General features: G+C 45.3%; 1 protein-coding gene across 9 annotated transcripts in view; it reads left to right on the forward strand.

The window, feature by feature from the left end:
* LOC105480262 (trafficking kinesin protein 1) overlaps window positions 1-17,841 on the forward strand; it is a 213,005-nt gene that overhangs the window by 65,646 nt on the left and 129,518 nt on the right. For 2 of the 9 annotated variants that reach the window (XM_024792456.2, XM_071091493.1), the window contains exon 2: window positions 8,130-8,426. Coding sequence is in view for 6 of the 9 variants with exons in the window: in XM_011738846.2 (XP_011737148.2) it covers window positions 12,586-12,676 (91 nt within the window). In the remaining 3 variants the exon portion in view is untranslated. Of the gene's footprint in view, window positions 1-8,129; window positions 8,427-12,259; window positions 12,677-17,841 lie in introns of those variants that run through there. The other 7 variants (XM_024792457.2, XM_024792458.2, XM_011738851.2 and 4 more) reach the window with 6 other exon arrangements.

The following is a 17,841-nucleotide window of genomic DNA, read 5'->3' on the forward strand; positions in this document are numbered from 1 at the left end:
AAACTCCTGACTTCAGGTGATCCGCCCTCCTTGGCCTCCCAAAGTGCTAGGATTACAGGCGTAAGCCACCGTGCCCTGCTGGAAGCTCCTTTTTTTTTTTTTTTTTTTTTTTAACCTCTCAATTTATTGTTTACAAAGGGCAGCTCTGTCTGCTCGTGATGTCCTACTGGAAGTTACCTGTCTGTCGGTGAGAATGGTTTCACAGTCATTGCAACAGTGAGTGGAGAAGGACTGACCAGGGTGCCCAAATCCTTCTGCAATTTCACCTGCCCTCTTTTGTAGCTCCTGGAGTGGTATAGTTGGAAGGCAGTATGTTGAAGGTCGCTTGATCCCTTCCTTGTCCAGGTGAGGGGTCTGAGGCCCAGGGACAAAACACAGTTTCCTTAATGTCACACAGTTCTTTGAGTTTTAGTTCAGGTTCTGAGTCACAAAAATTACATAGGTTGAGGATAGCGGGGAGAAAATATTAGGAACTTGCACACATGTATTTTGTCAGCAAATCTGAGTTCAGTAGCAAACTGGCATGACGTTGAATAACAGTGTGTTAAGTACTCTTGACAAACAGGGGCATGGAATTGTTGATCATTGAGTTGAGAAGAGTGGGGTAGGGGACCTGGGCCACCCACCCCAGGCTCAGCTTCCATGTATACTTTACCCTGCTTCTTTTCCTGGTACCTCTTTTGCTGAAAAATTGACCAGGTTGCAGAATTTCTCACTCCTCTGCTAAGAAAAATCCTGCCTTCCTGCAGCTCTCTAGGCAGAATTCAGTAAACTAAACAGAGGCGCTTTCATCTCTCAGGGCCATGCCATCCACTCTCACTTTTCTTAAGCCTTGTTTGTTTCCTCTGCCTGAAAGAAGCCTTTTGCCTGATGTGCCAGGGTTTGCTGGAGCCAGAGAACGTCCAGGGCAGTGGATGCTTTGTTCCTGAGCCCCTGTGAAACCTCAGAAATGCCTGTTTACATTAGACTGAAGTTAGGCTGGCACCGTGGGGAAAGGTTGTCACCTTTGCCCTACAAATTCCTGGGTGTCCCCAGAGGGCACAGGCTATGACTCATTCTTCAAGCTAGAAAATGGGGGGAGGCCTTACAGACCAGCTTTTGAGTGGTCTATAAATGACGTCTCCTGATCCTTGAATTGTTGTATCTGGGTCATTTTATGTGTTTGACTGTTAAAGTACTATTTTTTTTGAGATAGGATCTCACTGTGTCACCCAGGCTGGAGTGGAGTGGCACACTCATGGCTCTCTGCAGCCTCAACTTCCCGGGCTCAGGTGATTCTCCCACCTCAGCCTCCCTAGTAGCAGGGACCACAGACACAGGTCACCATTCCTGGTCAATTTTTTGTATTTTTTTGTAGAGACAGGGTTCCACCATGTTGCCCAGGCTGGTCTTGAACTCCTGGGCTCAAGCCATCCACCCGCCTGGGCCTCCCAGAGTGCTAGGATTATGGTGTGAACCACTGGGCCTGGCCCCTGTAAGCCACATTTGATGTGTATTGGTCTGTATTGAGAACGATGAAGTAAGGTTAAACTCAGGACAGCCTAGAGAGCCCATGGGCTGTGGTCTGCATACTTGGAACACTTAGGAGTCCCTCAGGTGGTTTTCATTGATTTCTGTTAGTCCTCAAAGTTAGCAGTGTGAAATTTGGGAGTTTAGACCCTTTGGTTCAGTGTAAATGATAGAACCTGAGCTTTAAAGCTTCAGGGAATCTTCAGAGTCATTTGCACCAAACCCCATCTTTCATTTGTTGTTATTTATTCTGTAAACATTGACTTAGTACCTAATATGTGCCAGCACCAGTCCATGCTTTCAAGGAGCTCACAATTTCTGGGGGGTAGATTGGCCCTGGACACATGGTGGTGGATGGACAATGCATGAAGCTTGTGCCTGAGATAGAGGCTTTCCCCAAAATGTACTCCATGAAACAAATGCCATGTAGATAGGTATGTGGAGAAAGGATCCATGGTAAAGTAGGTTTGGAAATGCTGGCATATGAATACTATAGTAGAACCAAGAAAGGTGCCTGATTCTGAGAATCTGGAAATTATAATGTTAATGACAGTAATTATTTTGAGAATCTAATTTGTACTAGACACAGAGGCAAGTGCCTTATATGGATAAGTGCCTTACATTTTACAGAATTCAGTAGTTTGGATGAGCCATAATTTATAACTGTTTTTCATGAATAGAAATTTAGGTTGTTTTCCAATTGAATTTAATGGGTAAAAGCTTAGTCTTGTCATTTCAAGAGGGGCCTCTCAGGCTTCTGAATAGCTTTGCCAGTTGCTGCACATGTAAAGTTTCTTTGGATTTCGGAACTGTGGCTTGTGTTTTTTCTTTTGAGTCTTGAGTGAGGTGAGCATTTGCTGATGTCTCCAAATTTTTTTTTCAGAAAGTGCTTATACTTAAAATATTTATTTCGTAGCAGTATGTTTCTGGGTTAAGTGTCTGGCTGCTCTAAGTGGAAACATAGATACTAGGAAGAGAAACAGTAGTGATTTAGGGCTATTGATCATGATTTAGGCCATCTCCCTCATTTTATAGGTAAGTTATAAAAAGCTTGTTATAAAGTTATAAAGGTATATGTAACTTTATAGCATGTTATATATATGTGTTATATGTTATTTATAAACATGTTATATATACCTATATGTTATAAAGGTAAGTTATAAAAAGCTTGTTATAATAAAAAGTTATGAAAGCGAAAGTTATATAAAGCTTGACTGTAAAACCTCTTTAAGAAATCTTTACACATTAGGGCCAGGCCCTGCGGCTCATGCCTGTAATCCCAGCACTTCGGGAGGCTGAGGTGGGTGGATCACTTGAGGCCAAGGGTTTGAGACCAGCCTGGCCAACATGGTGAAACCCCATCTTCTCTACTAAAAATACAAAAAATTAGCCGGGCGTGGTGGTGCATGCCTGTAGTCACAGCTACTTGGGAGACTGAGGCAGGAGAATTGCTTGAACCTAGGAGGCCGAGGCTTCAGTGAGCTGAGATTGCGCCACTGCACTCCAGCCTGGGAGACAGAGCACAAAACCTGTCTCAAAAAAAAAAAAAAAACAAAAAAAAAAAAAAAAAAGAAAAGAGAGAGAGAGAGAAATCTTGACATATTAGAGCCTTTGTAAAAACAAAACCAAACCATATTGATTTAAATGAAACTGTCTTAGTTTTCAGAAGAACAATTGTATTTTGCAAAGGGAGAAAGTATTTCAAACTTCTGTGTATGGATCAGATAGAATATGTCTAAATACAGGTTAAAGAAGGCTTGAACGAGGGTTCAATTTGTTAATGCATTTTAAAACCTTTCCAAGACCACATTCACTATCTACTGTTTTTCTGCCTACCGCATCTTTCTGTGTTGATAAATTAATATGTGCTCTGACACTTCCTCTTCATGACAGCATGGTTGACTTCTTGATAGCTGTCCCATAATTAATGACTCGATCCTCTGCTGTGGCTTGTTAGGTTGTTTGTAGCATTTCACTGTGCCATACATCTCTGACCTATATATACTTGAGCCGGAGAACCACAGTAAATTTTTTCGGGCTGTTCTTCTAAATTTATACTCCTCACCTTACTCCAATAATACATAAGTCTATAAGTTTCCTAAATCAGTTGTGAACTTGAGCGTCATTATATTTTTTAAGTCTTTGTTGTTGTTTTTTTAAATCACTGTTGGCCGGGCGCGGTGGCTCAAGCCTGTAATCCCAGCACTTTGGGAGGCCGAGACGGGTGGATCACGAGGTCAGGAGATCGAGACCATCCTGGCTAACACGGTGAAACCCCATCTCTACTAAAAAAAATACAAAAAACTAGCCGGGCGAGGTGGCGGGCGCCTGTAGTCCCAGCTACTCGGGAGGCTGAGGCAGGAGAATGGCGGGAACCCGGGAGGCGGAGCTTGCAGTGAGCTGAGATCCGGCCACAGCACTCCAGCCTGGGCGACAGCGCAAGACTCCGTCTCAAAAAAAAAAAAAAAAAAAAAAATCACTGTTAAGTTTCCTTAAATTGTGTGTGTATGTTATGTTTTGGCAGGGGGAGGGAATTTTTATATCCTTCGCCCATTTTTTTTTGAGCTGTGTCTGCTTTAGGTCTGTGAATGAAGTGCATTATTTACATGTTGATTTTAAGTGTTCCTGGTTTAATTTCCCCGCCAGTTTTACTTTACCATGTGTTCCTCACCTTTTGAGTTCTTTATGGTGACCTGTGTTAGTGAGAGCCCATGAGGTGTCATCAGCAGACTCGGAGCCCCTCAGGAACGTCAGGGTCTTTGAGTTTCTAAATATCTGCCAATTGTTTTTGTGTATAACAGTAGCTTAATTGGGTATAAAAGTCTTATGTGACTATCTTTCTCTTAAGTTTCTGAGGAACTGGCCGGGTGCTATGGCTCACACCTGTAATCCTAGCACTTTGGGAGGCCAAGGCAGGTGGATCACTTGAGTCCGTAGTTCCAGACCAGCATGGGCAACATGACGAAACCTCATCTCTACTAAAAATACAAAAATTAGCCGGGTGTGGTGGTGCGCGCCTCTAGTCTCAGCTACAGGCTAAGGTGGGAGGACCACCTGAGCCCAGGAGGTCAAGGCTGCCGTGAGCTGTGATTGTGCCACTGCACGCCAGCCTGGGTGATGGGAATGAGACCCTGTCTTTAAAATAAATAAATAAATAAATAAATAAATTCTGAGGAATTATCCCACTGGTATGGCATGTGGGGATACTTTTTTAATGTTTGTCATATTTTTATCTAAATCTTTGGAATTTAAAATTTGTACTAGATTATATCCAGGAGTTTATTATTAGTTTTTCATTGATTTTGTCTGGGTCTTGGTGTAGAACCTTTTGATTTAAAGGTGTACATCTTCACCTCTAGAAAAGCATTTTAAAGTTGGTGTTTTTATATACTTTACTCTTTTTGTCTTAAGCTTTTTTCGGTTTTTCTGGAACTCTCATCAATATGCCTTTGTATCTTCTTGGTTTAGGGATGACTTCTCAAGCTGATTTTTAGATTCGGTATCTGCATTCACTAACCTTTTTATCACTTAATTGAGATAGACATACAAAGAAAGTGTATGAGAGCTGGGCTTGGTGGTATACACCTGTAATCCCGGCTACTTGGGAGGCTCAGGCAGGAGGATCACTTAAACCCAGGAGAACAACCTGGGCAACATAGTAAGACTCCATATTTTTTAAAAAAGTGTAAAAATAGCGTATGAATTGTAAAGAGTGCAGCTTGATGGAGTTTCATGCACTGATTGTAGTCTGCAAGTCAGTCTCCAGACCAAGAATCACAACTTGGCCAGCATGGAGAAGCCCCCTTGGGACCCACTGGGGGTGGGTTGTGGCAGCGCCCAGCTTCCCTTAGCTTCAGCCAGTGAAATCCCATCCTGGACCCTTGACCACCATTGGTGACTCTTGGGGGTCTTCTAGTCCACCCTGCTCAGCCCTCTGCTGTCTAGAATGTTCTGGGTTCTGCTTGAGGATTATAGACTTTTCTAGTGAGGCAGCTTATCTGTTCATCTGTGTTTGAGTCACTGACTAGGCGTGACAATCCAGTGTTCTTTTTCTTTTTTTTTCTTCATGCCAATCCAGTTTTATGTACATGTTGTTTTGCAGAAATTCCTAAATAATTCTTTTTAACTTTCTTTTCTCACCAGGGATATATAGACTCTCCTACCCATCCTTCCCATTTTCATATTTATTTTTTCATGTTAATGAGGGCAGGAAGTTTATTGCCTGGGCTGAGTTCATTTATACAGGCTGAGTATGTCTAATGTGAAAATCTGAAATTTGAAACTTTTTGAGTGTTTACATGACACTCAAAGGAAATGCTCATTGGAGCATTTCAGTTTTCAGATTTTTGGATTTTGGATGTTCACTTGGTAAGTATAAGGCAAGTATCCCAAAATCCGAAAGAAATCAAAAATTTTTTTTCTTTCTTTTTTTTTTTTTGAGATGGAGTCTCGCTCTGTCGCCCAAGCTGGAGTGCAGTGGCCAGATCTCAGCTCACTGCAAGCTCCGCCTCCCGGGTTTATGCCATTCTCCTGCCTCAGCCTCCCGAGTAGCTGGGACTACAGGCACCCGCCACGTCACCTGGCTAGTTTTTTTGTACTTTTTAGTAGAGACGGGGTTTCACCGTGTTAGCCAGGATGGTCTTGATCTTCTGACCTCGTGATCCGCCCGTCTCGGCCTTCCAAAGTGCTGGGATTACAGGCTTGAGCCACCGCGCCCGGCCCAAAATTTTTTTTTCTTTTTGAGACAGAGTCTTGCTCTGTTGCCCAGGCTGGAGTGCAGTGATGTGATCTTGGCTCACTGCAAGCTCTGCCTCCCGGTTTCAAGTGATTCTCCTGCCTCAGCCTTCCAAGTAGCTGGGTTTGCAGGCGTGTGCCATGATGACCAGCTACTTTTTGTATTTTTTAGCAGAGATGGGGTTTCATGATGTTTTCCAGGCTGGCCTCAAACTCCTGACCTCAAGTGATCTGCCCTCCTTGGCCTCCCAAAGTGCTGGGATTACAGGTGTGAGCCACCATGCCCAGCCAAAAATCCAAAATTTGAAACACTTCTGTTCCCAAGCATTTCAGATAAGGGATACTCAGCCTGTAATAGGAATTCCTGGTGTATTTTGGTAAATAAACTTGTTGGGAAAAATGTCACAGATTCAGGGCTGTAGTTTTCTCTCAGAACTGACTGTACATGTTGAGTAAAATGTCTGTTTCTCTTTTTGTGTGTATGTGTTTTTTAAACAAACGATAATGCATCATTTATTAGAGCAGTGGTTCTCACACTTTTTTTGTGTGTGGTCTCAGGATACCTCAAAGTTATTGGGCCTCCTAAAGCATTTTTATTTAAATGGTTCTATTGATTCATATGTATTGTGTTAGAAACATAAGATGTAAAACCACAGGGATATGAAAGTTCCGTTAATTAGCTTTCAGAGCAATGGCGTCATCACACATAATGTAGTCTCTGGAAAATTCCACTGTACCTCCACGAAAAAGTGAGAGACCCTCTGAACCAGTCTCAGGAAACTCCAGCAATTCTCAGACCACAATTTGAGATCTCTTGTCCTAAGGAATGTTTTGTAAGTTTCCTTTTTCATTAAGCTCCTGTTTGACATTTTGTGTGTACACATGTGGTGTGTGTGCAGGTGCGCTGGGAGGTGAGGCAGCGGCGCTCCTGAAATGTGTGGGAAGTGGCCTGCATGTAGGTGTGCTGTTGCCGGAACAGAGCAGAGTGTTTAGCAGCCTGTGTCATGTGCCGTATTTTCTCAGCAGTTATCTTTAGTCCCAGTCAGATTTTAAATGGGGACAAGTCTGTAGTTTTCATCAGATTCTTCTTTTTCATTTCTTTTCTTTCTTTTTTATTTATTCATTTTTTTGAGACAGAGTCTCACTGTGTTGCCCAGGCTGGAACGCAGTGGCGTGATCTCGGCTCACTGCAACCTCTGCCTTCCGGGTTCAAGCAATTCTCCTGCCTCAACCTCTTGAGTAACTGGGATTACAGGTGCCTGCTACCATACCTCATTTTTTTTTTTTTTTTTTTTTTTGTATTTTTAGTGGAGATGAGATTTCACCATATTGGCCAGGTTGGTCTCAAACTCCTGACCTCAAATGAGCCGCCCACCTCAGCCTCTCAAGGTGCTGGGATTACAGGAGTGAGTCACCGTGTCCGGCCGTTTTCATCAGGTTCTTAAAGGAGTCCCCTAATTTCTCACTGTAGGTTAAGGTAGGGGCATACCTTAAAGTTCTTAGAGAGTTGAGAAGTTACTGTGGTTGAAAGAATTTATACAAATAAAAATGTTACCTCTCTTTGTGTGTATAAATCCTGTAGGAATACAGGTTTTAGCTGTGCTCCAGTGTGTTTATTTGCTTAGAGCTGCTTCAAGGCAGGTTTCAATAAGCAGATGAAGCCATGTGCTCCACATTTTGGTCAGTATTGATTAGTTGAATGGAACTTTGCTGCATTTATTTTATTGAAACTAAGCAGTGTGATTGGAGATGCCATGACTTGAGGGAAACACTTCTCAGAATTCGCAGTCTGAATGCACATCATTCCCGGGCCCTTATTTTCTAAAGATTTGTCCAGGTTTATCGATAGACTCTAACTGTGCCCCTCTCTCTCAATTGTCCCATAGATTCCCTGTAAGGAGCCCCTGCTGGTGCACCAGAACTACCAGGGGCCATCTGCCCAACTGCCCCAGACTCTGGCAGTGGGGCCCCCGATGGCAGTGGGCACCTCCCCGTGAAACCTGCCAAGCTGGACGCCACAGCTCTGCACGACGACACTTTGGCCAACTCCGTGCCCCCTTCGGAGGCATGCAACCATGCAGTCCTAGCCTGCAGCCCGGGCATCCCTGAGGAACACTACATAAGCGAGGCTGTGGAAGATGCTCCCAGCTACAGAGGGTACCGGGATGCCTGCACCATTACTGGTATGGGGGTCCTTTCCCTGCCAGGGAGGAAGGGAGGGAGGTTTCAGTCACTGAGGACTAGGGAAGGAATGCAGCCACATGGGAGGGTCTCGGGGAGGTATGCAGAGAGGAACCACTAAAGTGCAAAAGACTCTGAGCTTTGGGATTGTGAGACCTCCCATCCAGAACCTGTTCTGCCAGTGAACCATTTTGTAACTTGGGTCAGTTGTTGACCTGCTATCCTGACTGAGATGTAGACAGCACTTCACTGAATTGTCATGAAGGTTAAAGATGGTAACATTGAAACCTGAGCAGCAAGCATGGCTCATCACAGGCGCTCAGTGTAGATTGAACCCTTCCTTCTCTCTTTGGACTCAGGTTCTTCAGATATAAAACAGATATACTGGGAATAACATGCACTGTCATTGTGGGATGCAAAAACAGAAAACTTCATGGAGTGCCCTTTGTACACCATCAGGATTTGCACAGACATGGATTTTTACAGATACCTGTGTCAGTCATAACTCTCAGTGTCCCAGGTGGTAATCACCTCCCAGTGGGAACATCTGCTGTGCGGGCACTTAATACTAGAGCTATTGCTTTTTTATTTTCCCCAAGGAAACACCGAGACAAGTGGTTGGAGCTAGCACAAGAGAGGGCTCTCAGTGGAAATGGTGTAGCATGGTGTGCATAAGAGCAGCAAGTAGCAAAATTATAGTTCAGTCCAGTTGCATTCATATAGAAGTTTGTTCAGTTTCTCATTTTTGTCTGCAGTGTTTGCTTTTGTTTGTCTGTTTGAAGTAATGCCTGTTGACAGCTTAATATATGCCAGTTGGCTTCCAGTAGCTTCTCTTGGTTCTGTGTTACCAGTTAAGCCTTGAGGACCTCCTGTGTGTCAGGGGTTCCCTGGATACAGAAAGGCACAGAGAAGGCTGGGGGTCCCAGCCTGGTGCCTAGCTCCTCCTGTGTTAGGCCCTGAAACACCTCCTCTCCCTTTTTGTCAAGTGGCCCACATGAGTTGTCCTCCACTTGTGACTGAGTCCCTCTCCCGCTTGCCTGCCCCCTGAAAGACACAGTTCCTATATTTCCCTTTCCTCTACTGCATCATTCTTTTCCCCTTGCGCTTGGATCTTTCTTTTTAGTGCAGAAACATGCTATGATCTCCCTCTTCGGAAATAGAATCCTTCTCAGTCCCATGTTTCCCGCAGGCCAGTGTCTCTGCTCTACGTTTTGCTTACTCTAGTTTTTCCTTTGTTCTCTCTGGAGTCCACTGCAGGCAGGCTTATGCCCCACCACACAGACAACCTGGTTCAGTCCAGCCTGTCCTCTGCCTTTACCTTACCTCACTTTTCAGGGGTAGTTCACACTGTTGCCAAGTCCTGTCTCCTGGAAGTACAGTCTTTACTTTGCTTCTGGGTCCCCACACTCTCCCTGTTCTTCTGCCTCAGTGGCTGCGTTTCCTCTTCTCCCACGCCTGGGAACGTTGAAGGGCCCAGGGCCCAACCTTTCCGCCTCTTTGCTCTTATGTGCGCACCCATGCAGCACATGATCTCACCCAGCACGTAGGTTTTAAAATCGCCTTCTGTACTGGCCACTCGCTGGTTTCTGTACTCAACCTGGACCTTTCTCCTTAAGGCCAGATGTCTCAGACTGACTCCACATGAGTTTCCAGTTAGATGTCCAACAGGCATGTCCAACTCAAGTGACCAAAAATGAGCTCCTGGTTTCCACCTCCACCTGCTTTTCTTAGGGTTTTCCCCATCCTTGTTAATGGTGCTTTCATTATTCTAGTGGCTCAGGCCAAGACCCTTGGAGGCATTTGTGATTCTGCCTTTCTGGGTTTCATACCCCAGGTTGTCAGGAATTCTGTTGGCTCTATCTTCAGAGTGTGTCCAGAATCTACTCAGCATTTACCGTGTCCCAGCCGCCCCCATCTCACACCTGGGTGACTACACTGGCCTCCCAGTGGGGCCTCCTACTGTTACCCTTGCCTCCGTAAAATTCTTTCTCTGCCCAGCCATGAGAGTTGGCTTTTAATGCAGTCAGATGGTTTAACTCACCTCCAAACTTACAGTGAGCTCCCCTCCTATAGAGACCTATAGGGAAGGGGCTGAATGATGGGAATCCCTCTTTGCCCCACTGACCTGCCTCCTCTGTGCCCTCTGTGCTCCAGACACACTGGCCGCCTCACTTAACCTTGAACTCACCAAGCACATCCAGCCTCAGGGTCTTTGGACTGCCTCAACTCCAGATATCCTTATGACCCCCCTCTTCCTTCTCCAAGTGACATTTTATTTGATGCTTTTTGTGACCCTCCCCCCAACATAAAGAGTGATCTACCCCACCTTTCCCCATCTCCTTTTCCTGCTTAATTTTTTTCCCCAGACTTAACCATCCTCTGAGCTACTATATTTGTGTTTTGTCTTCCAGACTTGCAGTAGACTGTAAACTTGCAGAGGGCAAACTCTGTGTCTGCTTTGCGCATTCCTGAATCCAGTGACTACCATAGTGCCTGCCTGTGGCCAGTGCTCAGTGAACATTTGTTGGGTATATCAATTTTGTCGATTTGTGCAGTGGGTATTATTATCCTCTTTGTGTAGGTGAAGAGTCTAGATCTCGCAGTGTTCAGCGCCTTGGCGGAACTCCTGAGTGGCAGGAGTTGCATCCAGTGAAGAGTCTAGATCTCGCAGTGTTCAGCACATTGGCGGAACTCCTGAGTGGCAGGAGTTGCATCTGGGTCTGCAGGACCCCAGGGCAGGGGTTCTTTGCTGCCTAAGAATGCGGTCTAGCGGGGGAGACAGATGAGTGAGTAGAAATTGACTGTACACCGAGGTTAGCACAGTGATAAGCACAGCACAGGAGGGCACCAAGGAGGGTGCCAGGCTGAACCTTGGAGGGGAAAGGACAGGAGAAGACCACGAGGGCTTTGTGGAGGAGGCAATGACCCAACTGCATCTACATTTGTGCAAACACATGAATTGATCCATGGGATTCTAGTGGCGTCTGTACCAGTGAAATCCAGGAAGTATCCAGCCTGTTAAAGTGGTTTCACTTTCTCCGAATGTGACAACGGAGGGTAAAGAAATGGCAGGATGTAGTGCTGAAACTTCATGGCCTGGTGTGGTGGCTCACGTCTTAATCGCAGCACTTTGGGAGGCCGAGGTGGGCCGATCACCTGAGGTCAGGAGTTCAAGACCAGCCTGGCCAACATTGTGAAACCCCATCTCTACTAAAAATATAAAAACTAGCCACACGTGGTGGTGGACACCTGTGATCCCAGCTACTCGGGAGGCTGAGGCAGGAGAATTGCTTGAACCCAGGAGACAGAGGTTGCAGTGAGCCGACACAGTACCACTGCACTCTAGCCTCAGTGACAGAGTGAGACTCTGTCTCAAGAAAACAAAGCAAAACAAACAAAACAAAACAAAAAAACCCAAAAACAAAGAAATGGCAGAATGTAGTGCTGAAACTTCAAACCCTATAGGATGTGGTGACTTGAGGGTTCTTTGTTGGGACCAGAGGAAAGCTGAGAAATAGCTCAGTGCTGTTGTGTTTCGCACTGGCTTGGTAAACAGGAGTGTAAACACAGACACTCTTCTGCGTTTAAGGGATGGGCTGTCAGGTGACGGAGAACTGCTCAGATTAAAGTTTTATTAGGCAGTCATTGAAAGGAAGACATTAAATGGAAAAAAGTTCTCCGAGAGACCTAGACTATCCCCAAGAATGCATCTGTGGCCTCCCAGGGCTTTGCCAAGTGCAGTCTCAGGACACCACTTGGCATTCAGCCCTTGATAAATTCACTCCTCCCCCAGTTCCCAGCAAGCCCTGAGATGAACAGCAGACTTTTTGTTCCACTTTAATTTTTAGGCAAAACGGAATGCCCGTCACAAAGCCCCGTTCTCCCCTACCCCCAACCTAGAGGTATCACATTTTTGGGTGCGTCATTTTCTGCTTGGGGTGGCTTAACAAGATGAGCTGATAGGGTTCCCAGGCTGCCTGGAGTTACATAACCCATTGTGCTTCCAGGGCAACTCACAATCTTAGGATTTGCCCTAACAAGCAAACTCAGAAAACTGCTGAGGAAGGCACGGGAGGACGGCTGTGCGAGGTACTGCCGGGGCTGGGCTCTCATGGAGGCTCTCTCTGTTCTCTGAAGTGCCTTTGGAGTTTATGTCTGCACATGGCATTGGTTTTTCAATTCGGGCAGCCCGTCAGGGCTCAGCCTCTGCCAGGACTCTGCCAAGGCAAGCTCTTTCGGACAAACTCCTGTGGTAAGTATGTTTGCCAGGTCTGTCTGCTGTCTGTTTTCTTTGTGGTATGGTCGGAAAGGAGAAAAGACCTCAGGAGAAGCTGTCTCCCTCTTGCTCTGTGCTGCTTGGGAGATCGTTCATGGTCATGTGGTAGAGAAATTGCCATGTTGAATGATAGGCAGAGCGAAGGGGCTTTAGAGACACAACCACTGCCCTCACCCCCCCCCATCTCCCGTTCCCAGGTCCCCTTGTCCCCTTGCCCAGGCTCAGTAGGTGCAAGTGATACTTGCAGGGCGTAAGCACAGGGCTGAGTTGAGTTGAGACTCCCTGGGCACTCCCACTCCCTTTCCCTTCACAGTTTTCTGCAGTGGGTCAACAGGGTTTCTAAGGCGTCCTCTGCCTCTGCATCTGTGATTTCTCTAATCCTATGTCTTGTCTTTATCCTGGTTTCTTAGACACTAACCTGGTATCTTGGGTCAGCAAGGAATTTTTCGGAAGGTGAAGCACAGTTTTAGACTGTCTCCCTCCCTCTCTCCCCTTTCCCTCTTCTTCCACCTTCCCTTTCTTTTTTGTCCTTTACTAAATGCTTGGGCCTGGGACTCGGATCCACACCCCAGTGATGGAGGCTTGCTAATCAGATCTGCTGTGGCTTGTCTCTCTTGCTGTGGGGCTGACACCTCTCACTTCCTCTAAGCTGGTCGGAGTCTGGTGGTTGATGACCCATCTGGTTTCTGTCCTGTCTACACGCTGCTTCCGGAGAGCTGTCTGAGCCAGAAAACAGTTAATTCCTGAGAGAAGTGAGCTCCTGTTCCATTCCAGTCAGTTTTAGGCTTTAAAATGTGTAAATCTTATTGAATAAGCCTCAAGACACTTTAAACATGCATCTTACTGAGGCAATCGTATTGATTTTTGCGTGTTGAACCAGCATGCATCCAGGGCCAGCTTTTTACTGGGGTTTATGTTAATTCCTGGGGTCAGTGAAGACTGGTCCTGCCCTCAGAGCACAGAGGTGGGCCAGGGTGTAAAGGAGAAGCTGTAAACCGAGTGAGAGTTGCCTAGGACAAATCTGCTAACAGGAGCAGTCCTGCCTGGGAGGACTCTTCATCAAAGGGCCATGGCCTAGAATTTGTTCCTTTTATTTATTTTATTTTACTGTTTTATTTTATCTCATTTTATTTTATTTTATGATTCACTGTGTTGCCCAGGCTGGTCTTGAATTCCTGGGCTCAAGTGATCCCCCTGACTTGGCCTCCCCAAGTGCTGAGATCATAGGCGTGAGCCACCATGCCTGACCCGGAAGCTGTTCCTTTTCTATCACTGATTTAAGCCATAAAACTTGATGTCTTATCCTCTGAAAACATGCTCAAATAAAACATTATGGAATTCTTACACATTTTATTAATTAAATTTAAGGCCTTGTCAATTTCTCTCTAGTATAATTTTTATATGTGTTTTCTATTGAAAATTTATAATCTAAATGGGTCTTTTATTTGGCTATATTAATGAAACAGAAAAGAATGGACAGTGAAATATCCCTTTTACAACAGAGTGAGAAAATGTAAATTACAATCTAGGGAATAACACATATTTTCTAAATGTGTAATTTAGAAGTTTTCTTTTCTCCTCTCAGTGGAATCTCCTTTATTTCACAGTTGATTTGTTTTTGCAAATGGAATGCAGAAAGGGGCCCTGCTATGCTAATTTCTAGAGGGAGCATTTGATCTTTGCAAAACCATGGAAACATTCACCTCTGCCTTTTAAATATGCTATAAATGATTTGGGGGCCACCAGCTAATCTTCCTACCCTTCAGTTTCCCTTATGACTAGGTGAGTAGGTAGAATTTTTATCACAAGGTTTTTGCCTCAACTTTCCGAATAGCTGGGATTTCAGGCGTGCGCCATCACGTCCAGCTAATTTTTTGTATTTTTAGTAGAGACAGGATTTCGCCATGTTGCCGAGGCTGATCGCGAACTCCTGAGCTCAGGCCCACCTAGGCCTCCCAAAGTGTTAGGATTACAGGCATGAGCCACTGCGCCTGGCCAAAACAAGCTTTTCATGTATGTAATATATATAATGTATCAATCTTTGTTCACTGCAAACTATTTTTGGAAGCTGGCAAATAATAAATTATAATAGGAAAAAAATGACAATTGTTGGCAGAGTGGCCAGGTGTGGGCCTGGGCACCCTGTTCTTCCTGCTTAGCCAAGGGCTGTTGTAGGAACATTGACTGGGAGTGACTGAGAGGATTCAGGGTGCACCAGTGCCAGGCTCAGGCTGAGCAGCTGGGTTGGCGTGTGAGTCTGGGACCCACGGCCCCAGGAGGAACTTTGGAGTCAGAAACTTCTCTGTTTTCACTGACTCCTGATCTCTCATAAACATTGAAAAACTTGAGCAAGTCAGGCTGAAACTATCAGGAGCTGAAACTTTATTTTACTTTTAGAGTCAGAGTCTTACTGTGTCACATAGGCTGGAGTGCAGTGGTGCAATGCCATCATGGTTTATTGCAATCTTGAATTCCTGGGATCAAGTGATTCTCCCACCTCCACCTCCCAAGTAGCTGCGACTACAGGCTGGAGCCACCATGCCTGGCTTTTTTTTTTTTTTTTGGGGGGGGGGGGTAGAGATGGGATCTTGCTACATTGACCAGGCTGGTCTTGAACTTCTGGCCTCAAGTGATCCTACCACCTTGGCTTCCCAAAGTGTTGGGATTATAGGTGTGAGCCCCAGTGCCCAGCAAAGGTGTAACTTTATAACTAGATCTGGAAGAAATATAATTTTATAAATCCTGTTCTAGGTTTCTCCAGAGAAACAGAGCCAATAGGAGAAACATATATAGAGATTTATTACAAGGAATTGTGTTACTTGATGGTGGAGGCTGACAAGTCCAAGATGTGCAGTTGGCAAGCTGGAGCCCTGGGAGACCCAGTGGTGTAGTTGCAGTCCAAGGGCTTGACAGGATTGAGGCCCAGGAACTGGTGTTCCAGTCCTGAAGACCCTGGAGGAGGGGGGGGTCCGCCTGTTTGCTCTATTCAGACCCCAGCTGATTGGATGAGGTCCACTTCACTCACAGTAAGGAGGCATCTGTTTTACTCAGCCTACTCATTCATGCTCATCTCACCCGGAAACACTACCACAGACACATTTAGAATCATTCTTGACCAAATTTCTGGCCACCCCATGGCGCAGTGAAGGAGACACATATTATACAGTTAGCCTTCACAGATCCTAATGGTGGCTGCCATTTACTGAGGAGGAGCTCTGTGCCTGTCAGGTTTCCAGGTGCAGCTCCTGGAACTCATGTTGTCCTCCGCACAGTTCTGAGGTGGGTGCTGTTACCTCCCCCACCTCTGAGGAGGCGCAGAGTAGGCAGCTTAACCTCTTGTATAAAATAGGGATCCCTGAGGTTTAGACACGGCAGCATTATTTTCTGACCCCTTCTTCATTTTTTTTTCTTTTGTATTAATTTCATTTACTGTTAAATGGGGTTTTAAATTATGAAAATAATAACACATGCAAGTGGTAAAACTTGAAAGTGTACCAAAATACAGTCAGTGCAGAGCAGTTCTCACTACACCATCAGTGCAGTTTAATGGGTAAAAAATTCATTCCAAGAAGTTTTTTTTTTTGTTTTTTTTTTTTTTTTTTTTTTGAGACGGAGTCTCGCTCTGCCGCCCAGGCTGGAGTGCAGTGGCGCGATCTCGGCTCACTGCAAGCTCCGCCTCCTGGGTTCCCGCCATTCTCCTGCCTCAGCCTCCTGAGTAGCTGGGACTACAGGCGCCCGCCACCGCGCCCGGCTAATTTTTTGTATTTTTAGTAGAGACGGGGTTTCACCGTGGTCTCGATCTCCTGACCTTGTGATCCGCCCGCCTCGGCCTCCCAAAGTGCTGGGATTACAGGCGTGAGCCACCGCGCCCGGCCATTCCAAGAAGTTTTTATGCACATACTCGTTTTCTAAAAAACACAGATGGGACCATATCCTATTCCTTGATCTGCATTTTAAGATGATTAACCGTATTATTTAAAATGAATTCACATGGTATTACCTTATTCTTTAAAATAGTGACATAATATCCCATTGTTTGGCTGTATCATCATCATCATCATCATCATCATCATCATCATCAGTCAGTTAATTAAACCAGGCTGTGGTCTGAATATTTGTCTCCCCAAAATATGTATGTTGAAACCTAATCAGCAGTGCAGTGGTATTAGGAGGTGGGGCCTCTGGGAGGTGGTTAGGTCACAGGGGCAGAGCCCTGATGAGTGGATTAGTCCTTATAAAAGAGGTTTTGGAGAGCTGGCCTGTTCTACCCTGTGAGGACAGAGTGAGAAGGTGCCATCAGTGAACCAGGCACCAAGCCCTTACCAGATGTCTGCTGGTGCCTTTATCTTGGACTTGTCAGTCCTCAAAGCTGGGAGAAATAAACGTTTATTGTTTACAAACCACCAGTTTATGGTATTTTGCTCTAGCAGCCCGAACAGGCTAGGAAAACCCCGGAGTTCTCAGTCCTGGAAAACCTAATATTTCTTTTTAGAAGAAGCATTTTGTAATTCCTTTTTTTTATTACCCTTAAATGAAATTCATAATGAATCCTCTTAGAAACATAATTTTATTTTTATTTCTATCTTTTTTTGAGACAGAGTCTTGCTCTGTTGCTCAGGCTGGAGTACGATAGTGTGATCTCAGCTCACTGCAACCTCTGCCTCCCAGGTTCAAGTGATTCTGCCTCAGCCTCCCAAGTAGCTGGGATTCTAGGCATGTGCCACTAAACCCGGCTAATTTTTTTGTATTTTTAGTAGAGACGGGGTTTTGCCATGTTGGCCAGGCTGGTCTTGAACTGTCCTCAAGTGATATGCCTGCCTCAACCTCCCAAAGTGCTGGGATTACAGACGTGAGCCACCGCGCCTGGCCAAACACATAATTTTAAAAGAATCAGCGTAATACTTTACCGTACTATAAAGGAGAAACTAAAGAAAAATGACATAGCCTATATTTCAAATGTCACTGAGGGGACGTAGCCTCATTAGAACACGTAATGAGCAGTTAGGCCCTGCCCCTGCAGGTAGAATTGCTGTGAAGGGGGCAGCCACAAAGGCAGTGAAGCGTGCTGACTACTCAAGGGTCGGAGACAGAACCACTGCAGCAGCCCCCTATTGATGGGTGCTGTAAGTTGTTTTCAGTTC

Source organism: Macaca nemestrina, chromosome 2 (genome assembly GCF_043159975.1).
Source record: "Macaca nemestrina isolate mMacNem1 chromosome 2, mMacNem.hap1, whole genome shotgun sequence".
NCBI classification, from domain to species: domain Eukaryota; kingdom Metazoa; phylum Chordata; class Mammalia; order Primates; family Cercopithecidae; genus Macaca; species Macaca nemestrina.